This window comes from Notechis scutatus, chromosome 5, assembly GCF_049901735.1.
Source record: "Notechis scutatus isolate UNSWTSFEM ecotype Mainland chromosome 5, rNotScu1.2, whole genome shotgun sequence".
In the NCBI taxonomy this organism is placed as follows: domain Eukaryota; kingdom Metazoa; phylum Chordata; class Lepidosauria; order Squamata; family Elapidae; genus Notechis; species Notechis scutatus.
The window spans coordinates 61,551,860-61,575,463 of record NC_142013.1 but is presented as its reverse complement, the minus strand read 5'-3'; the positions used below and the strand labels follow the sequence as shown (position 1 = coordinate 61,575,463).

Sequence of the window (23,604 nt, the reverse complement as noted above, 5' to 3'; positions counted from 1 at the left end):
GATTTGGTATGACTATATGATTTGTTATAAAATAAACTAAGTAAATTATAGTTATCTCGTAAAGTATGAATGAATAAAATTATAGTCAAATGATTGTTTAATAGTGATACTAGGATATATAATTTCTGATTGATAATATGAGTTATTATGTAATGTAACTGTAATTGAGACTACGAAATGGATGCACAAAAAACTGGTAAACCAACCGACACACTGCTTGTATATTTATGAAAGAAAGCTGGATGTTTTTATGTTTTGTTTGTTTTGTTTGTCTTTAAAAACCAATAAAATTGTTTTCCAAAAAAAAAAAAGAACCGGTTATTACCATTCCTGGTAGTTTGGAGAACTGGTAAAACGGGCCCCTGGCTGGCGTTGCCTCTCTCTCCCTGCTCCTCCTGTTCCCTGCCATCAGTCCTTATTGCATATGCATGACAATCGCTGATGGCATTCTCCTCCCGCCTGCCCCGCCCAGGCACTCCTTATATAGCGCATGTGTGCTTGATTCCCACATTTTCTCACCCGCCATCATTGCTTCCAGCACCAGCCAGCCAGCCAGCCAGCCATCACTGCCTGCCTTCCACCATCTGATCTCCTTAGACGCTCTGTAAGCCCCAGTCGCCTACATACCGCTGCTGCCGCCAGCCCTAGTTGAATCCTGACTCCTGGGCTGGCCTAGGCCACCACAGTTGCACTGAAAAAAAATGTGGCGGCTGCAGGCATTTGTGACAAAGGTGATGTGGTCTGGCAGGGAGCCCAGCGACAACAATGGCTCGGCCCTGGCTTGCCTTCCCTGGCAGCCATCCGTGGGACGAAGGTAAAGTCATGGCTGATGAAAGAGGCAGTCGTGGGGGAGGAAACAGGGAGATTAAGGAACAGGGCCTCTGAAAGGGGAAACAGGGTGATGCAGGATTAGCCCAGGCCCTTGACAGATTAGGCCATGCCTACCTAGGCAGAAAATAGGTAGACAGGTTAAGGAAGGGATAGAGAGGGAAAGAGAGAAAAGAGAGAGAGAAAAAGAGAGGGGGGAAAGAGAGAAAGAGAGAAAAAAGAAAGAGAGAGAGGGAAAGAGAGAGAGAAAGAGAGGGAAAGTGAGAGAAAGAAGGAACAGACAAGAAAGTAAAGAAAGAAAAGAGGAGAGAGAAAAGAGGAGAAAGGAAAAAAGGGATAGACAAAGAAAGGGGGGAATGGAAGGAAGGGACAAAAAGAAAGATAGAGAGATAGGGAAAGATAGAAAGAGAAAAAAGAAAGAGAGGGAATGAGAGAGAGAAAGAGGGAGGAGAAAGTGAATGGGATATGGAGGGGGAGAGAGAGAAATAGAAAGAGAGAGGGAAAGAGAGAGAAAGAAAGAGAGAAGGAAGAGACAAGAAAGAAAAGAAAGAGAAAAGGGAAAGAAAAAGGGAGGGAGAAAGGAAGAAAAAGGATAGGTGAAGAAAGAGGGAGGGATGGAAGGAAGGGACAGAAAGAGAAAGAAAGAAAGAAAGAAAGAAAGAAAGAAAGAAAGAAAGAAAGAAAGAAAGAAAGAAAGAAAGAAAGAAAGGGAAGGAGGAGAAAGTGAATGAGATATCTAGTCCAAGCACCTGCTCCAGCAGGGTTTGAAGGATGTGTGTGTGTGTGTGTGTGTGTGTGTGTGTGTGTGTGTGTGTGTGTGTGTGTGTACATGGCTGTCAAAACTCCAAAAACAGGTCAAGTAGCTCTGGGGAGGTCAGTCATAAATTAGAACACTTACTAAGCAACTGGCCATTAAGTGAGGACCACTTATATTTGGTTTGCCAGTCATATGGCCACCTAGCCATGCCCACCCAGTCACATGGCCACCAAACCATGCCTATATGGTCACGTGACCAGCAAGCCATGCCCAGCCAGCAAGCCATACCCACCCAGTCACATGACCACCAAGCCATGCCCACAAATTAGGCCACGCCCACAGAACCAGTTGTTAAGAAATTTGAATCCCACCCCTGGGTGAGGGGCACTGAGGATGAGTTTGTAACACCAAGGGAGTGGTGGACTGAAAAAGTTTGGGAACTACTGATGTACACTGAAGATGGCACTTAATTTAATTGTACAAGGTGCAATGACAATAAACTAAACTAAACTAAACACGCTGTCCATTCCATCCCACGATCTCTTGGCTTGCCTGCAGCCGCGCCAAACAGACACACACACAGGACATCGGGATTGCCTGCCTCCCCCATGACTCTGCCTCTGCCTTCTGCTGGTGACATTGCGCAAGCCTCTGGTGAGTCAGGCAGCTGCGCAGCACATCCAGATTGCCTGTCTTCTCCCCCGTGCCTCTGCCTCCACACTTGGAATTAACGGTATTTGTGCTGTGCCAAGAAGGCCGAGGCATGCCGAGAGCTTGACCCATTGCAGCCAAGGGCAAGCAGACAGTGGGATGGAGAGGGTGAATAAATCTATATTGGAATGAGTTATACAGTAAATAAATCAATATATTGCTGAATGATTTCACAGTTTACTTAAAATCAGAGTTTGTTTTGAATGCAACAAAGAAAGGGGATAAGTCTTCTGTTTCCTCCTGCTGTTACAATCAACATGAACTCACTCCCTTAACTAAATACTAATTATAGGAAAAAGCTTTAACATGTGTTACATAATTGTATTTTAGTTTGTTAGTTTTCCAGAATAGCTTCTTGACTTTAATTTATTTAATATAAGCCATATTTAACTTTTATAAAGTAAAAAAAGACATACTATTGGGATGTCTTGTATCGCTGCTTGATATGCTGGAGTTACAAACTCTAGTTCAGCCTCAAAGGTATCAGTGTTCACTACACATTCTATCTTAAAGAGGCGGATGTCATATTTAGATTTGAGAAGGATATGGCAAGGATATCGGCCAGCATACCGGGGCTTAAATGTTAGAGGAAGTTCAATTGCATCATCTTCTGTAGAGGAAAAAAGTGCTTTTAAATTCCATACTTAAGTATTATAAAGATTTCTGGGATGCATGAAACACTGCTTAACCAACTCATATTTCATAAACAAAGGACAAAGATACAAGCAAATTGAAGGAGCCCCTATGGGATCACCACTGTCACCCGTCATTGCAAACCTGTTCATGGAAGAATTCGAATCCAGAGCCCTGGCTAATGCCACCCACAAACCCAAACTATGGTTAAGATACATTGATGACACATTTGTGATTTGGCCCCATGGAAAAGAAAACCTAAACAATTTCCTAACACACCTAAACAGCACACACCCCAAAATCAAGTTCATCATGGAAACGGAAACAAACAAACAACTACCATTCCTAGATGTACTAATCTATAAAAAAACAGATGGCACACTAGGACATACCATATACCAGAAGAAAACACACACCAACCGCTACCTCAATGCCCAATCCCACCACCACCCAGCACAGATAAAATCCGTGGCCAAAACACTAATTGCTAGAACCAAACGCCTGGCAGACAAGACACACATAAAGACTGAACTATGCACCCTGACTAAAGTACTGACAGCCAACAGCTTCCACAAAAGCAAAATCACTGGCTTGATCCACAAAAACACACTGAGACATAGTGGAGACCTAGAAGATGAACAGACCTATGGAACAGCTGTCCTGCCCTACATAAGAGGTACTACAGACAAAATCAGTAAGATACTACACAGGCATCACATCAAGACTGCCTTCAAAACAGACAGAAAAATAGCAGCCATCCTTAGAAACCCCAAACATAAAATTGACCTGGAAAACCAAGGCATATATGAAGTCCCCTTTGCATCATGCCCTGGATGAACACAAAAATGCAGTAAAAAAGCTGGAACACACTTCCTCACTAGTCCAACACATGAAAGCCACAGGTCATAGCATCAACTTCAATGGCACCAAAACCCTAGCCACTATAGAAAACCCCAGCCACAGAATTATCAGAGAAGCCATAGAGATTGAAAAAAGACCTGAAAGCATGAATAGAAGAGATGATTCCACCAGACTGTCAATTATTTGGAAGCCTGCACTCACAAACAAAAAAATCTCCACACCACTAGCCAGGCAAACACCTGGGCACAAACAGATCCCCCCTGATACCTCCAGCTCAAACACACCCCAACCAGGCACCCAGATGAAACCTAGCTTCCTAACAAATGATAGCCGTCCATTTACTCGGAGCCAAGCTGCACTAAAAGCCTCCAATACAGGAACACAATGTTGCCAGCCAATCAAGACACACAAAAAAGCCATAAAACAGACAGAAGATATTAGAAACACCAATCAAGCAGAACACAGCAAACTCCAAGACCAATAAACACAGACCAAGACTCCCAACCAATCAGGATGAAGAAAAAAACATTCTGGCACAGCAGTAGGCTAGCCCCAAATTTAAAACTGAAACAACTGTAAAAGTCTGACTCACAGACGAACACAATACAGAAGCCTGATGATGGCAGATGAGATTCTGCCGAAACGTTGCTACAACTTTAAAAGCACAACTATAATGACGTGGGAAAATACCCAAACAAAGCTGAATACCATACATGTAAGTACCCGCGATAACTTCACACACACACACACACACACACACACACACATATATATGTGTGTGTGTCTGTTTAAATGTATGTCAAATAAATGTTTTTTCTGGAATAATTTTTTTTTTAAAAGAATAATTTCTTTTATATTCATTGGTAAATGAACCTTTTCAAATTAAAGTTCAGTTGCAAGTTAAGATTTTTACAGCAGACATATGCAAGCCAGTGGATATTATCATTTTTGGATTTAATAATTTCCTTCATTGAATTATTATTTAATATAATATACACCAATATATTATGTCTCCAATGTTACTGTCATGCTATCACTAGCTATCAGATTACAGATTGCACCTAAGGTGCTCAGATTTATCAGAAAAAATCAGCCTGTTGTCTCCTAAAGGTAAGATTATGATTTGCTAATTCATAAATTATCTTGTTTCTATTTTGTCACCAAGTTTTATCCTCATTGGCCATCTCACACAAAAAACACTCACATTTGTTAATTAGAGAAGCAATATAACTAATTTCCATATTCCTGGCTCATAAATAAATTTTGCTTGAATGAGATTATAACTGTCTCTTTCCATTTAAACAGTAACACAGAAAATATCCAAATTAAAACAAATGCTAATATTTCAATATAAGAGCGTTTTAATACAATGTTCACTTAATTTATCTAAAGATATGAGCAATTTTTGACACAGTTAATATGTTGAAACAAATAATTTTCATTAATAATTTATAGAGGATACATCTTTATCATCGGTGTAAGTTTAATACAATTTTTCTAACCCCATATTTTATTTTATTTTTCTCCCAAAGTTTATAAAAAATTTAACTATTCATTTTTAATATGGCTTAATATTTTGGTTACATGCAAAAGCACATTTGGTGACATTCCAGAAGTGACTACCATGTTCCTAGTTGCCAAATGAACTCTGGTAGATGGGAACATGGTGACCACTTCCAAAGTCTGTGCAATGAAGCAATCCATTCCAGTGTAGACCTGGAGCTCTTCAAAAGATAACTGAGGAGAGTGTGGGGCCGGATGGGGTGGGAAATCAGGCCTAAGCCCAGTGGGGGAGAGAAAAGCCTGTGAGGAACCAGAGGGATGTGAAAAAGGCCTGCAGGGACATATTAGGGAGGTAAAGCCTACATGGAACCACTGGAAGAAAGAAAAGCCTTTGGGGAATCAATGGGAGAGGGAAAAGGTCTGTAGTATTGGGTCTGGTGTGTGGGGGGGTGGAAGCCTACCAAGGAGCAGGAAGTACAACATGAAAATGTTCTTGGGGATGGGCAGGCCTTAAGCAGCCTATGGCAGCATGCCTGAGTCTGCACTAGGCCCTCCAAGTGCCTCTCCTACTACTGAGGTACCTATGCTCCACTTTACAACCCTCACATTCATATAACAGCCACATCAAAGAAAGCACGGGGTGAGGGGGATTGTTAAGAAAGGCCATTTTCCTTAACAACCATCAAAACATGCAACCATAATGGGCAGGATCCATTGCAGTTGTACATCGGGGAATGCCTTTACTTTGCTGATACTTGTGAAAATATGACAATTACATCATGATACATCCCCAACGGTCTACTCTGAAAAAAAATTAATCAAGCTATAGTATGGATTATTATCCAAGAACTAGGGAGATTTTGTTGGAAAATTAGATAACTATCTTGTGGCCTACGTTAGTCCTGATGAGTCATAAACAACTCCAAACTGATTTCTTTTTGTCCAGTACCGGAAATGTACTACTCATGAGGTATCTCTTTGCTACACAAAGCTTAGGATAAAAAGTTGCAGTACAGCAAGTGGCACCTTAAATAACATGAGATAAATGTTGTTCCTGGATTAGATGGCACTTAGATTTTATTTTTAGTTGAAGTAATTTGGTGGTTTTTACCTGCTTTATCAAACCCATGATCTTGTTTTCTAGCCTTTGAGGAATTAAGTCTGCATGAGGCTAACACAGGTATATATATATTTGAAGGAATTTCAAAACACTCAGGCATGCTGACTTCAACATTATATTCAATACATTCTTCAGAGAATAAAGGATAGTTGTGCAGAGCATCTTTCTGTAAAAACATATAGATTTAATAATGTAATGTAAAAGGATCCTTATTTTTAAAAAACAAAGAAAAATATGGGATTATATTAAGAATACACCTCTGAATAGTTGAAATTAATGGCTGAGAAATCTCAAATATCTTTTTTAAACATATCAAAAGAAAGTTAGAATAAATGAATACAGAATTTCTTACAAACTCAGAAAATTATCAAAGCCCATTTAAGCTAATAACGTGAAAGAGAATAGAAATACAAAGTGCTCAGGAAACAATTATATAAATTTTCTATATTAATTATTATTTATAAATTATTCCAAAGGAAACCTAAACATTATTCTCCACTAGAATTCATTAGTAAATCCAATTCAATGAGATTTGTTTTGGCTATGATACATGTGCCATAAAATTATACTTATGACAGCAACATGGTCTTTAATTCTTTTTTCTGCTTAAGATCTTTCTTAAAGAAAAAGGAAAAAGTCATAAATGTTCCATTGTGCAGCATTATGGGTAAAAAAATCCAATCTTTTTAAACCTTTGGTGATTTTATAACAGAAGAAAGAAAACAAGACTCCAAAAGATAGATAGTAGGTGCAAAAGGAGCAAAAAGTCCCTTTTCAGTCTGTTTTATGTGCAATAAAAATCTGCTTAGCTAGCAGTTTTAAAGGTAATATGTGAAGCAAAATTGTAGTCATATTTTAAGCAATTAGCATTTTCACCTCAACTCTTGACAATCCCAAGGCTGCAACTGCAACTCGAACACTACTGCTCTCAAGTGTTCCTGTGGCCTTTCTTCGCTCATATTCCAGAGCAGACATATGTTGCTGTGCTGCAATAGCCAGTGCCTTTTCCCTAGCTTCATTGATTAATGGGATCTTCAGCTTTTCTTTAAGTATATCGGTAAGGAGGCACTTCAGATAAAGAACTGGTGACATTTCTCTCTGACCTGTAATAAATAAAATCACTTGTCATCTGCCCTTTACTCACAATACAGAGGAGACAGTGAGTGAGCAAGAAAGATTCATCACTACAAAATGATGCCGTGTCTTTATTGCTCTAATGCTGGTAGGAAAGTGAAGCATCATCATAAACTACCCAGTAAAATTCTGCTTGTGCAAATTAATTAGCATGTGTCAGTATTAAATCTAGAATAGCACTGACTTTTTTGCTTCTCTAACATAGTTGAAAATAATGGAGAGTATAACCAATAACCAATGTTGCAGACTTATATTTTAACAAGGTTTCTGTTCCCTTAAAGATCAAATAGGAAACCCATAATCCATTGGGTCATCCTTTCAGAAATCTTTCTTACTCAATTTCTCAATTGACACAATGCTTTCAACAATGGCAGAGCCTCTAATGTACTGCCTTCACTGGAAAAGCTCTTAAAATTTCTAGGAAAAATTCAGAGATGCAACTGCCTTGAAAATAGCCTGTGTTCAATTGTACAGCATACTTAAACATTAGAAGTTGATCATAGGAGATGTTTTATGACATTTTAAACATTATTATGTCAAAATGTTTTATGATAATATTTCTGTCATAAAATGTTTTATAAAATTTGTCAAATTTCAATTTCATGGAAGCCATGGGTCCTGGATTTTGGACACATTCTGTAAGTTAGCCCATTTGAGATCCCTTGGTTCAAAAACTGTCATGTGATGCATCATTTTTCTAAGTTAAAGGTTATATATAGACAAACATGAAAGTTTTAATAGTATATAAATGTGAAGTTTTCCATAACAGTTAAAATGTGAAATAGAAGATTAATGAAACAGATTAATAAAAGCTGTCAAAAAAGTTGGCAATTTTCACTTATAATACACACTTTAATTATTCAGTTGAACAGCAGCTTGAGAAAACTGTCATTTAAAACAGTTTAAACAAAAGAAGTAAGTGCTTTTAAGACTGAGTAAGGATGTGAAAGAGGGGGTAAGTACTTTTAAATATAAAATAAAAACAGAATAAAATAAACAGAATAAAATATACTGGATATATAAAATAATGACTGGACCCTAAATAATTGTACAACTGAAATCATACACACAACCTTCTTCAATGCTATTACAAATCTAGGTCTTGAACAACTAGTAACCAACAACACTAGACTGAACAACTGCCTCGATCTCATCTTCTGCAATAGTTTGAATTTAATTTACCGAATACAAACCAAAGAACCCTTTTCCAGTAGTGATCACAATATGATTGACTTTTGCCTCAACATACGTCCACGCAAAAATCACCACAACGATGTCATCCCTAGTTGTAACTTCAAAAAAGGCAATTATGATCTTATAGATAACGATCTCTCATCCCTCGATTGGCAATCTCTATTCACTGGATGCAATACTGTTGAAGATCATTACAACATATTTTTACTTGAAGTCAAAAGAGTCATCAAACTATTTGTTCCAACAACAACTCCAAAAAAAACACAAAAAAGCAGATTACCCATATCAATAAGGAAACTTCAATCCAAAAAGAGATCACTCTGGCGGAAAAACAAATCTGGTCACGTTGCTAATTTCAAAAACCGATATAAAAATTTATGCCACCAGATAAAGACCGAATGCACCAATTACCACATTAAACAAGAGGAAAACCTTCTAAGCACCAATTCCACCCGTGCTTTTTACAATTTTGTAAACAACAAACTAAAAGACTCAAGGTCCATCCCTCCCTTGATAGGACCTGATGGTAAAGACTGCAGCGACGACACCATTAAAGCCAACATCTTTAACACATTCTTCGGCTCAGTGTTTGTAAACAGTAATGGATCATGCCCAATGTTTCCTAGCCGTACCACAGACAACAATAATGATCTAATACATATCGATTTTACAGTAGACAACGTTGAAAAAGCACTACGCAACCTAAAACCATCTCTATCTATTGGACCGGATGGAATATGTGCCTACTTCTTAAGAAAACTATCCGCTGCCATAGCCAAACCTCTAAGCATAATCTTTGAAAGATCTTTCAGAACCAGCTCCTTGCCCAACCTATGGTTACAAGCCACAGTCATTCCCATCTTCAAAAAGGGAGACCCAAGCCTAGTTGAAAATTACAGACCAATCTCCTTATGCTGCGTCACCTGTAAAGTCATGGAATCAATTATTAACCAATCCATTATCCTCCACTTAGAGACAAACAACCTACTCTCCAATAAACAATTTGGTTTCAGAAAAAAACTATCCTGTAATCTGCAACTCTTACACTGCAAAAACATATGGACTACTCAACTCGACCAGGGCAAAGCAATAGACGCAATCTACATAGACTTCTGCAAAGCCTTTGATTCAGTGGTACACGACAAACTACTCCTAAAAATAAAATCTTATGGTATCTCTGGACAACTGAATAACTGGATAGAAGCATTCCTGTCAAACAGACAACAAATGGTCAAAATTGGGAACGCCCTATCAAATCCACTACCTGTCAATAGTGGTGTTCCCCAAGGCAGTGTTCTAGGACCAACTCTCTTCATAATCTACATAAACGACCTTTGTGATCATATCAAGAGCAATTGCGTTCTCTTCGCTGATGATGTAAAGCTGTTCAATACCACAGACAATACTACTACCCTTCAAAAAGATCTAGACTATGTATCTGAATGGTCTAACATATGGCAACTCCAAATCTCAACAAATAAATGCTCTGTCTTACATATTGGTAAAAAAATCAGAAAATAAAATACAAACTGAATAGTCAAGATCTTGTTGATGACCCAAGCTCTGTAAAGGACCTGGGAATACTCACCTCTAATGATCTAAGTGCTAGAGCTCACTGCAACTACATAGCCAAAAAGGCATTAAGAGTTGTTAACCTAATCCTACGTTGCTTTTTCTCTGGTAATATCTCACTACTAACCAGAGCATACAAAACATTTGCTAGACCAATACTCGAATACAGTTCATCAGTCTGGAATCCTTATCACGTATGTGATATTAACACAATTGAGAAAGTCCAGAAGTATTTCACAAGAAGAGTTCTCCACTCTTCTACCCGTTATAGAATACCTTACGCCACCAGACTCGAAATTCTAAAACTAGAAAACCTCGAATTACGCCGTCTTCGGTCCGACTTAAGCATGGTATATAAAATCATACATTGCAATGTCCTACCTGTCAATGAATACTTCAGCTTTAACCATAACAACACAAGAGCACACAACAGATACAAACTCAAAGTAAACCGCACCAAACTTGATTGCAGGAAATACGACTTCAGCAATAGAGTGGTCAATGTCTGGAATACTCTACCCGACTCTGTAGTCTCTTCCCCAAACCCCAAAAACTTTAACCTTAGACTGTCTACTATTGACCTCACCCCTTTCCTAAGAGGTCTGTAGGGGGCGTGCATAAGCGCACCAACGTGCCTACCGTCCCTGTCCTATTGTTTCTCTTATTCTTTTATTTTTCTTATATGTACCCATTTCATATATTCACAACTATGTATACACTTGTACTTATTATCTTGTAAACAATTGACAAATCAAATAAATAAAATAAATAAAATAAAATACTTTCCACCACAGTAAATAACTACTTTCAAATGTGTCAAAATAAAGCCATGAGTACTTTGGTGCAACCATTTCAAAGTATAAATATAAGAGCAAAACTATGGAAAATGTGTAGTGATTGATGAATGGCATACATAGACCAATGATCATGTAGATATGCAATGGACAAAGTCATTTTCAGAATTACAACTGAAACAGCTATTCAAATCATGAAAACTAAGAGATTCTGACTGTAAAAACTTGATGTATTTAAAAAGAGACAGGTCAGGTAAGAGACACTGCATATCCTGTTGACAATGCTATATGTCTTTAAATCAATTATACTCAGATCTGTAGATATATTTTTCTTTGCTACAACTGTGCCAGTATAGTAAGCCCTGTTTTGGAGAAATGTGCATAATAACTCCAATAATTATCAATCTCTTACTGACAGGACTGTTTAGTCTTTATTAAATGGGCATGCAAAATTATGCCTGAATCACAATTCATGACAGAAAAGTCACTTGGCCAGTAACTGTAGCTCTTTCAAGACAATGTGTTGCATGAATCCATGCAAAGGGAATGAAGGCTATACTAATCATTATTTTTGAGGATTACAATGACTGATTAGTAACCTTTCTTTCTCTCTGCCTATGATTTCTATTGATACCAGTTTGTGGTCATACAACCATCAATAAATACTGATGGCGGCATTCTTAGAAAAGATCAATTGAACAAAGCCAATTCAATCTTGATAAACCAAATTAAATTTCAGTCTAATATAAATATATTTAGAAGTAGTTAGGTCACCTTTTTATTTTCCAAGAATAATATTTTTAAGCTTTTTAAAAACTTTTTTTAACATCAAAATTATTTCAGGTGGCTTGAACAAGATACATTTCCCAAATGTGTTCATGTTTCAGACCATTCACATAGAAAAAAGACTACAACTAGTAAAAATAATAACATGAAATAATATCTGGTTGTTAAATATTAGCACAACAAAGTTGACATTTGGCAATAAGTATCTTACAATTAAAAATGATATTTGAAGAACACACACACAACTTTTCTTCTTGCTATTGTAAAAACTTCACTGCACCTCAAAATTTAATGTCTGTCCCTTACCTTCACATGTGCTGTTAATGTACAAAATATTTGGGCTGTCCATTGGAATGAGGCTTGATGGCAATGGCAAACCACATATACCCTCCACCAAATATAAAAATTCCCCAATCTGAAACACAAGAATGTATGCAAGTCAGTTCTTGGAAACAATTCCTCAGAATAAATTAGAAGTTTCTTAGATTATCTAGTTCATAATGATTATAAGATACAATAGAGTGACTTTTTTAAAACTCAAATTTAGAAAAAAAATAACTGGATGCCTATTTGGTACAGTATTCAATATTTTGAGTATCTATATACATGGTGCCATTCTCACGCGAGCTATTTTTTAAATGCTATAGCAGAGTAAAGGATGAACATAAGGCAATGTGAGTTGGTGCTGTTCATCCGTTAATATAGCTTCATTTCCTGAATTATGAAATTGATTTAAGTAGCAGCATTTGTGCTTGTTTTGGTTTGTTTCTATTTTACTTTTTCTTTATTTATCAATTTGTATATCACATTAAAAAAATTCAAGGACAGACTTATTTTTATCAAAATATTTATTTACATACTTATTTACATACTTACAGCATTATTATTTTGAAAGGTGCTGTTTAAAAGATGCTGAGGATGTATGGTTCAACTACAGGCAATCTTCACATCCAAAAATAAGTTCAAACTAAGAAAGTATCATTACCAAATTTGAAAAAGTTTGACCTCCTCCCCTAAGCTTATATGAAAATTTTAATTAGTTACTTAAGATGGAAACATATTTACTCTACTAGTAAAAGTATGGCAATATTTTCTTTAACGAAAAAAGATAAACCACAGTCCCAAAATAAACAGTAAGAAAATTATAATCCAACACTATATTATCGTTATATATACAGCATATTTTAATGCTATTTTTCTTGACATTACTATTCAATTTCACTGAAACTAAGTTTAAGTTGCATCACATGGTGACTTTAATTCATTTCAGCATACAATGAAATTTACCTGTTCATTGATCAAAATAATTACACAATAACGTTTTCCCATTTTAAAAGGAAGATAGTGGAGATTAAGAGTGATAGAATTATCTTGGTCCACAAATACTGTATCCAATGGACTAAAGAACTCTTGCAAGCAATTGGACTCATTAGCTGTCAGAACATAATAGAGAGGTTTATATGCAATATAAAAATTAAGAAATGATTGGCAGATATCTGAAACATTGCAATATTTTTGAGAACTAAAACAGACAATGTAATTCAAATTAATAATTGGATTGGAAGTTACCGAGTCTTATCTATTAAAAAGAACATTTTTTAAAAAAATTGCATGCATATTTTAGAAAGCTAGTAAGAAACAAAAAAGAGAACATTTACCAGCATTGGGGTTTTCCTCCTGATTATGTATTCCACATACATCTATCATATCATGTGCACCCTTTGGGAAATTTGCTTCAGAACTAAGCAAAAGAAAAACCAGAAGTGAAATAAATAACGTAAAAGCCAATTTGATTTTAATATTAAATTGCATTTTAAATTTCTTGACATAGCACAGATTTGATTTAACACTGTTACATAACATCAGAAATATGCATACCATAGTATAAAATATCAGGGTTGTACATGCTTTAAATGTTAGTATCTGTACACAGCCTAAAGTCTGTATTGAGAAGTAAATGAATTCATAAATAAAAAAACATTACTAAATAGAAATTATTGGGAAGAATAATCTCAATAATGCTTTGGGCATGGTGGTGAACATAGTACTTTCAGTTACACATTCAAGTAGCGAACTTGTTTTAAACTTCAACACCAAACTGCACTATGAGTATAGTCCTAGTAAAGACTTACCTTTTAATTTTTCCTTGTCTTATTTTGCTGATGTGATCAAGTATCTCAGGATCCATGATGCAACTTGATGATTCAATTAAAATGATACTGCAAAAAACATCGAAGTTATCAGAAAGCCTATAGTTTTCACAAAAAATAAAATAAAAATATTTTACAAAAACAGAATCTAAATGCTTATTTAGATTTCCAGGATGATATTTAATTTGATACAGACAAGAGGGAAAGTTATGCAAACATCTTACCAGCAGTCTTCTTGTCTCAGCAAGCCCATTCTCCTATCCAAATTTTGCAAAAAATATTGTATAAATAGATGGCCAATCTTCCTGAATGGCCGATCTTATTGCATGAGGGTAATGAGAATTACCCAAAATGTTTCCTTATATTTTACTTATTTAATTTTTGACCCAATTTTTCTGTTTTCCCCAACACCCCAATGATACCATTTTAACCCATTTTTTTCATATGGGTTACTGAAATCCCAGTACTTTGGCTAAGGTTCTGATAACACCCATAACATTTGATGTAATCCCTAGAATTTATGCCTATATATCTTAAAGCTCCTGGAGAGTAGCAGTGTTTTTAATATCTGCACCAGATGTTGTATTTTGTACTTTATTTATGGTTCAAAAAACTACAGTTCTACAGAGGAATTATTGAGTCTATCATCTGCACCTCTATAACTGTCTGTTTTGGTTCTGCAACCCAACAGGACAGACACAGACTTCAGAGGATAATTAGGACTGCAGAAAAAACAATTACTACCCACCTGCCTTCAATCGAGGACCTGTATACTGCACGAGTCAAAAAGAGAGCTGTGAAAATATTTACAGACCCCTCACATCCCGGACACAAACTGTTTCAACTCCTTCCCTCAAAACAACGCTATAGAGCACTGCATACCAGAACAACTAGACACAAGAACATTTTTTTGCCAAAAGCCATCACTCTGCTAAACAAATAATTCCCTCAATACTGTTCAACTATTTACAAAGTGTACACTACTATTTCTATTAATCTTCTCATCACTCCTTATCACCCATCCCCTCCCACTTATGATTGTATGACTGTAACTTTGTCGCTTGTATCCTTACAATTTATATTGACTTCCTAGTATGATTTGATTGTTGATTGTACCCTATGACTATCATTAAGTGTTGTACGTTATGATTCTTGATTCTTAACAAATGTATCTTTTCTTTATGTATACTGAGTGTTAGATCACAGAATGAGACTCAAGGAGCCAGCATAGTAACCAGTCATCTTTATCTCTATCTAGAACTGCCCTCCGAAGAAACTGCGGCAGCCCTTTTACAGTCGGGCTGCTTGTGGCTGTGGCCAGTGATGGCTCTTCGAATTTCCTGCCGCCACGGACCAACCAAACACAGGTAAGTATGCTAATACATAACACCCCTCCCCACCTGGTCCGGTCTAACCAATCCCGGCCTTGCCTACCATATGTAATCACATAGGTAGGCAGGGCTTTTATGGTTGCGACTGGACTTGCACAGCTCAGTCACGGTTTGGTCTCTGGACTGTTCGGACGGATCTGTTGTTCCTCCTGTCCTTCTTCTTGGAACCTCCTGGAAGGTTGAGTCGTCCATGCCACTCCCACCAGGAATCTCCTGGTCGGTTGAGTTGGCCAGGTCGGTCCCTCCAGGGGCCGCTTTCACGCTATCGTTCTGGACCTCTTCCTGTCTCCCCATGCTGCCTTCTTCTCTGGTCTCAGGTGCGTGCCTGCGTTTTCCGACCGGGGCTATTGTTATTAGTGGAAGTTGTGTGTTTTTAGTAGTCAGGGTTTGTTCTGTTGTTTTTCTTGCTCATGGAGGGTCTCCCCCTCCCTCTCTACTTGTGTTTTGTCTGTTTGAGGGGTCTTCCCCCTCTTCCCTGGTTGTGTTATGTTTGTGTGAGGGGTCTCCCCCCCCCCCATGGTTATGTTTGAGGGGTCTCCCCCCTCTTCCCTGGTTATGTTTGTGTGAAGGGTCTCCCCCCTTTTCCATGGGTCGGTCTGTGTCACCCCTCGTAACTCTAGATCTGAACTGGTCTATGTGACTCTTCCAGCTCCTACCGTCTGTGGTGTCTACCCTGTAAGAATGGGGTCTGGTTATTTGGGTCACTTTCGCCGGTATCCACAATGGTTCCCCCATAAGGTTTTTTGCGTATACTGGGTCCCCTGTTTGAAATGTGCGGCATTTATTGAGGAGTCTACTGGTTTTTCAGGGTTATATGTGGGGTGTAGTCTGTCTAGGTGTGATCTCAGTTTCTTCCTCATTAGTAATTCGGCTGGGCTTTTATTCGTTGTGGCACTGGGTGTTATGTGCTGTATGCTTAGTAGTTTATCTATCTTTTCTTGTGTGTCCCCGGGCCCTAGCTTTTGTAAGGTTTCCTTACTGTAACGTACCATGTGTTCCACCCATCAGTTCATCGACGGGTGTCCCAGTGCGGTTAGTGCATGCCTTATCCCATGTTGTGTTAAAAATCCCTCGAATGGTGTTGCCGTGAATTGTGGCCCATTGTTGGATACAATTAAATTCAGTGACCCATGTGTTGCAAAAAGTTTCCTGAGCTGTCTAATGATGGCTTCTGTCATGGTGGAGTGCATGATCCTTACCTCTAGCCATTTGGAGTAAGCGTCTACGACTATTAGAAATGTGTGTCCTTTGTTTGGGCCCGCAAAATCAATGTGTAATCTTGACCATGGTCCCCTTGGTGTTTCCCATTCGTGTTTTGGTGCTGTGGGGGGTGATAGCCTAGATTCCTGGCAACATTTACACGTTGCCACCCAGTCCCCTATTTCCTTGTCCATCCCTGGCCACCACACATAATTCCTTGCCAGGGATTTCATTTTTACAATACCTCATGTAACATTTCTAGTATGCTTTCCCTTAAAACGTCCGGTATTACCACCCGATCCCCCCATAGTATGCACCCTTTTAGCATTGAGAGTTCTGTTCCAGAATGGTTTGACGTTTTTGTCGATCTCAGTCAGCCTTTTCCTACCCAATTTAAAATGCGCGGCAGGGTTTTGTCTCTAGTCGTCTCCCTAGCAATGTCCGCTGCTGTTATTGGTAGGTTTTCTAATGTCTCTGGAGGGTCAAATGTGGTTGGTGTTGGGTCTTCTTCTATGTCAGGTAGGGGGCAACGGCTAAGCACCTCTGCATGATTTACGTCCTTTCCAGGTCGGTATATTAATTTGTAGTTGTAGGCAGCCAAGAATTCCGACCACCTGGTCACCCGGGGTGACAGTATGTTTGGTGTAGCTTTGTTTCCTGTGATGATGCCCAGGAGTGGCTTGTGATCGGTGAAGTTCCTCCTATAGATATACTCATGGAACCGCTTGATCCTGGTGACAGTGGCCAATGCCTCTTTGTCTAGTTGGCTATAGTTCCGCTCTGGCTTTGACAGAGTTTTTGGGTAGAATGCTATATATGCTTCTTTCCCGTTGGGTAATACATGGCTGAGGATAGCGCCGCGACAAAAGGTGATGCATCGCAGGTTAGGATTATTGGAAGTATTTCGCTGTATTGGATTAGTATGCGGTCTGATGTGATCAGGTTGTTGTTTTTTTAACAGACTTTATTCAGTTTTTCACATTAAAAACAAAAATCTCTTTTTAGTGGACAACATATTTCCGGGTCATCATCTTTACTTACAAATATGACAGCAATTATACATTGATATATGCATACTTAATTCTATTATTACCTTTTCCATTCCAAATTTTCAGTAAGGAGAGAAACAAACTCATTAATTCTAGCCTCTTTCATTAATCAATTTTGTTTCATTTCAATTATTTCAAATATAATCCTTTAGTACTTGTTTTTAAACATAAAGATAAACAATATGTGTTTGCCTAATAATAATAATAATAAAGTTTAATTCTAAGTTCTTTCATTAATCTCAATCTAAACATCTTTTTATTTCATTTCAATTATTTCAAATATAATCCTTAATATTTATTTTAAAAATAAAAATAAACAATATATATTTGCCTAATAGTAGTAATAATGAAGTTACCAATGTCTCTCCTTGCTTTTAATAATCTATATTAAACTTATTAATTTAGCTAGTTCTTTAGTCTGTCATATTCCCTTTCTATTACACATTTTTTTATGAATTCTAAATTAATACAAATTTTAACACACCCACACAAAAAGAAAAAAGAACAAGTATAAGTTTCCCCTCTTTTACTATTTTGAGTGTGACACCTTAATGATTAGAATATACCTTTATTCCCTCATCTTAATTCCCAATAAACCATTAATCATTACATCTTTTCAATTGGATTCCATAGCATATTTCCCCCCCTTTAATAAGAGTTATCAGTATCTATATTACCCTATTTTCTAAATATTTTTTATTGCAGAAATATTCCTATTACCCCTTGTCACCCTGCGGAATCCCCTTTTTAATTCATCAACCATTATCTCTGAAAAAGCAATTTCTTTTCAACATTTTACTAGTTCTGTGTTTCTTTCTTTCACATGCCTGTTTCTTACTGCTTCTCCTCCCCCTCTTTTCCCCATATCTTTTCTCATTCCAATTTATATCCCTCTCTTTCTTAATATCTTCCTTTCCCCTTTTCTGCTGAGTCTTTCTGCCTTTCCTGACTTCACAGGTATTCCTTCTTTTAATTGCTTTCTTAAAACTCAACTTTTTAACCTTCCTTCTTTCCCCACTTCTTTGTAGCGTTCTTTGTGTTAATTGTCTTTTTAAAATGTCTTCTCCTTGAGTCGATTCCTCCTCCTCTGAGAATCTTTCTTCTTGTTCTTCAATCGCCATTTGCATTTTTTCTAGCACAGAGCAAAGTGATTCGCCTCTTTCCTGTAGTAATTCTCTCATATTTTTAAGTTCCATTTTTAATTCCCTAAGAGATATCATCATTCTTATATTTTATGATCGTTAAAGTCCACAAAAAGAAACCACTTTTACTTTCCTTCTTTCTTCTTTCAGTTTTTTAAAGTTCTCAGTTATTCCAGTCCAGGGTTTATACCAAAAACATCAATCAGTCCCACAAACAATCTTTCCTTGCTTTTTCCTTTATTCTGGTTCTGCTTTCACTTTCTAAAATTCTTTGTTTCAATATTTCTGTAATGTTATATCCACACCAGTTCATTCAAAAACAGGATGCTTTCCCTTTTATTTGAACCAAATTTTTATCAAAAGGTGACACTCTCCATTATACAAAGTCTTCACTTTTCCCCCCTATTTTTTTATTTAAGGTTTTTCGAACCTCAATATTCCAACACAATCCAGTCTCCAATTTGTAAACTTTTGTTATTATTATTCTTTGACAATCTTAAGTCCAGCTTCAGTTTTATACTTGTTTATTCCCAAATTATTTTAGTCCAATTTCATTAAATCTTTAATCCCAGCTTCTTCCTTTCCCGGTTCGAAGCCCCATTTAACTGTCAAAAATATTTTCATTTTTTTCTCTGTCCCTTTGTAATTTCGCCGCTCAGTTTTCTTTTCTTAAAAATTCTATGTTACCTTAATCCCGGGGTACTTTGGTTTTATTGCCCAGTTGTCCCGGTTCAGATGTTATCCACCTCTTTCTTCCCTCCTGCATAAATCTTAGTCCAGCTGAGTCATCCTCTTCGGGATGGCCATTTTAGACCATCGCTGCAGTCGTCTTCGGGAGGGAAAAAAACCAAGTCCAGGGTGGGGGAGATGCGGCTTCCCACAATCAGGCTTGCTGCTTCCTCTTACTCCGCTGCCCCTCCAAGGCAGTTTCAGCCCCTAATTAGAATGATTGGGGCTCTCCGATGAAAGAGCACGAACGATAGCCGCAGAGACTTGCGATCTACTGTCCGTCAGCAAGGAGGCTCTGCCTTCTTTTTGATGTGATTAGGTTTTTTATTCCCTGGAATGCCGTTTCTTCCTGTTGCCCCCAGGCCCAGGTTGCTTTCTTGTCAAGCAACCTGGGTAGTGGTTCTGCAATAGTTGCTTTCTGTGGTAAGAATATATTATAAAAGTTAATGATCCCTAAGAAAGCTTGCAGATCAGTTTTATTCACGGGTCTGGGGGCTTCCTTGATTGCTCTGACTTTTTTCTCTGTGGGGTGGATTCCTTCGCTGCCTATAAGATATCCTAGGAATTCAACCTTGTTGGTGGCTAACTGGCACTTCTCCTTTTTCACTTTTAGTCCTGCCTCCTTGAGTTTACTTAGGACTTCCCTTAGGCGGTCACGCAATTGTTCTTTGTCCTTGGCTGATACGAGGACATCATCAAAATAAGGCACCACCCCTGTTATCCCTTACAATAGGCATTCCATTAAGCTCTGGAACACCCCTGGGGTGACGCTGACTCCAAATTGTAATCCGTTGCATGTAAATGCCCCCCCGTGTGTTACGATCATCTGGGCTTCTGCTGTTTCGGGGTCAACTGGTAATTGTTGGTAGGCCTGTGTGAGGTCTAGTTTTGCAAAGATCCCCCCCCCAAGGGAATGTAATAAATGCTGTACCACTGGGACAGGGTATGCGCTTTGTTGGAGCGCATGGTTAAGGGTTGCTTTGTAGTTTCCGCAGATGCGCACAGACCCATCTGGTTTAATTGGCGTGACAATCGGGGTTTCCCACTTTGTGTGGTCAATTGGCTCTAGGACCCCTTGTGCGATGAGTTTATCCAATTGCTCATTGATCTTTGGTTTAAGCGCGAAAGGAACCCACCTCGCCTTTAATCTTATAGGGGTTATGATTGGGTTTAGGTTAAAGGAAATTGGGAACCCCTTGCCCAGCTCTCCGTCGAACACATCTTGGAATTCTTCCATCAGGTTCTCTTCCCAATCTGTCTCAGTGATGCTATTTATTCCTGTGACTTCGATTCCCAATGGTGCAAACTATTCAAGTCCCAATAGGCTGGGTCGATTTCAGTCGACTATGGTTAGTGGGAGGACTCTGGTGTATTTTTTGAGTGTTATTTTGAATTGTCCTGTACCTACTACAGGGATTTTGTTCCCCTGGTAGTCTTTCAGCATTAGTGTTTGTCTTTTGAGTCCTTCCTGGCTTATGTCTGGTATCAGTCTTTTTATGGTGTCCCAAGATACCATTGATAAGTATGAGCCTGAGTCCACTTTCATCCGGCAAGGCTGGCCTTCTATGGTGACCTGGACATGTACTTTATGGGGGTTTGTCATGTTTGAGTGTCTGATGGTCGCCGTCTGGTGTGTTTCATCTCTTCCATTGGTGGCCTCTTTCCCTCGCCTGTTTCGGTTGTCTTGGTTCCAGCAGCTCTATTTGTTTCTCCCTATTTTTGGGGGGGTGTTCCATCTTTGTCTAGGGACGTAGTATTTCCTTGCTCAGCAGGCTCTTGCAATATGTCCCCGCCATTCACAATGTTTGCATATTGCGTCTAGGAAACAACACTCGGAATGTGGATGGCTTTCCTCGCAACCGGCACAATGAAATTCTTTCCTTTTTCCATTTCAGCCCCTTGTGCTATGTTCTGAATGGAGTTGATTTACCCCTTCGTCTTCCGATGCAGACTCGATGTCCTCGTGGTGGGTTGTGGTGGTGATTTTTGGGGGTTTCTGGTGGCGCTTTATTCATTTTCTGCATGGCAGCTGCCAATTTCTGGGTTGCTTCTGCTGCGGTGGCCTCTTCTATTGCTTCTTTGAGTGTTATTTTGGGTTTAGTTAATAATTGGCCTTGCAGTGTAAGATCTCTCAGTCCCAAGACCACTTGGTCTCTCATGGCCGCATCCATGTTTAGGAATTCACATGCTCTGGTGATGTCCCTCAGGGTTGCAACGAAATCGCCGATGCTCTTACCTTCTTTTTGACCGCGCCAATAAAATTCGTGTCGTTTGATGAGGCAGGATACGGTTGGTGTGTAGTGAGCCCTCAGTATTCTCTCCAGGTCTGGCCATGCCATTGTTTTCATGTTGGTGGGTGCCGCTAATGCTTTGGCCATATTGAATACGGCAGGACCACAATGTGTAAGGAAGATGACTCTCTTCCTATGTTCCGAGATATTATTGAGGTCACTCCCTTCGAGGAATATGAGAAATCGGTCGATGTACGATTCCCAGTCTTTGGTTGTTGGATCGAATGGTGCGGGTGGCGTGTTGTTTCTGGCCATCTCTTCTTGATGGGTCGCCGGTGTTCCTCAGTCACCACGTGCTTGCTGGTTCCCTTTGTCTCAAGATCCCACCTTCGTTGCGGGAATGAGACTCAAGGAGCCAGTGTACTAACCAGTCATCTTTATTTTTATCTAGAACTGTCCTCCGAAAAAACTGTGGCAGCCCTTTTACAGTTGGGCTGCTCGCGGCTGTAGCCAGTGATGGCTCTTCAAATTTCCCACTGCCACGGACCAACCAATTACAGGTAAGTATGCTAATACATAACACATCCCCTCCCACTTGTGATTGTAGGACTGTAACTTTGTCGCTTGTATCCTTATGATTTATATTGACTGTTTCCTAGTATGATTTGATTGTTGATTGTACCCTATGACTATCATTAAGTGTTGTACGTTATGATTCTTGATTCTTAATGAATGTATCTTTTCTTTATGTATACTGAGAGTATTTACACCAAGACAAATTCCTTGTGTGTCCAATCACACTTGGCCAATAAAGTATTCTATTCTATTCTATTCTATTCTATTCTATTCTATTCTATTCTATCTGGAGAACACATACATATATGATGCAATATATTTGTTCATGTAGATGGTGAGTGAAGTGTACAATCATTTATCAATCTGTAATCCTCAATTCCTAAGAATTTCTTTCTGAATATAAATAAAAGAAATAATACGTATAATATTTGCAGTCAAAAATGTTAAATGCCTAAACCAAATTAATCTGTTAAGTCAAAGGAAATGTTTACAATATATAATACCATTTATCCTAATAAACATTTGAAAATAATTTATCAGCAATTCAGGGATTTTCTTCCATGTCTTAAAGCAACATTGATCAAGCAACCTGCACTGGCTGGCAGCCTAATATAAATATGATGAAAATGTGGACAGAGAGATTATTTGCACCTACTATTTTCTTTCCACTACTATTAAGTAAATTTCCTCTCCATTACAAATAAGCAAAGCTAAATTGTTTAGATCTGTGCTATTTGTTTTTCCCCAGTCTTTGGAACACAGATGAAAATAGGATCTAAAACATCAACAGCTCCTTCCCTCAATTACAACATGCCATATCTCTTGTTAGATTTTATAACATCAGAATTTCCCATTTTAGTAAGAGGTGGCCAAAGGAGCTTCAAAAAAAATTGCCAATATTTGATTTTTCCCATCCCATGTCACATAGATGTCCTTTCTCAAAAATGAAGATGAAAATCTGACATAATCTCTGATAGGCCATAGGCATGTAGAATATGTGTATATACATACATATACATATATACAGAGAGAGGGGGGGATTAAGTAATTTTAATTTCTGAACAAATTACATTTTAATTATAAATGCATACCTGAATGGCCCCCCAGTTCTGAATGGACTAGTAACCTGTAGACTATATTTTTTTAATTCATAACATGAAGATTTGCATTTTAATATGCCCTATAGATAAACAGAAACATGCATTAGCTTGGAGTTTACATCAATAGTTCATGAACTAAAAAA

At 38.2% G+C, this 23,604-nt stretch overlaps 1 protein-coding gene across 1 annotated transcript in view; it reads right to left on the bottom strand.

The window, feature by feature from the left end:
- CFAP47 (cilia and flagella associated protein 47) overlaps positions 1–23,604 on the bottom strand; it is a 245,919-nt gene that overhangs the window by 17,375 nt on the left and 204,940 nt on the right. The window contains exons 39-46 of the mRNA XM_087966888.1: positions 23,453–23,541; positions 14,026–14,112; positions 13,552–13,634; positions 13,181–13,326; positions 12,200–12,308; positions 7,290–7,516; positions 6,405–6,579; positions 2,713–2,906 (exon numbers count right to left, since the gene is read on the bottom strand). Of these exons, the coding sequence (XP_087823014.1) occupies positions 2,713–2,906; positions 6,405–6,579; positions 7,290–7,516; positions 12,200–12,308; positions 13,181–13,326; positions 13,552–13,634; positions 14,026–14,112; positions 23,453–23,541 (1,110 nt within the window). The remainder of the gene's footprint in view (positions 1–2,712; positions 2,907–6,404; positions 6,580–7,289; positions 7,517–12,199; positions 12,309–13,180; positions 13,327–13,551; positions 13,635–14,025; positions 14,113–23,452; positions 23,542–23,604) is intronic.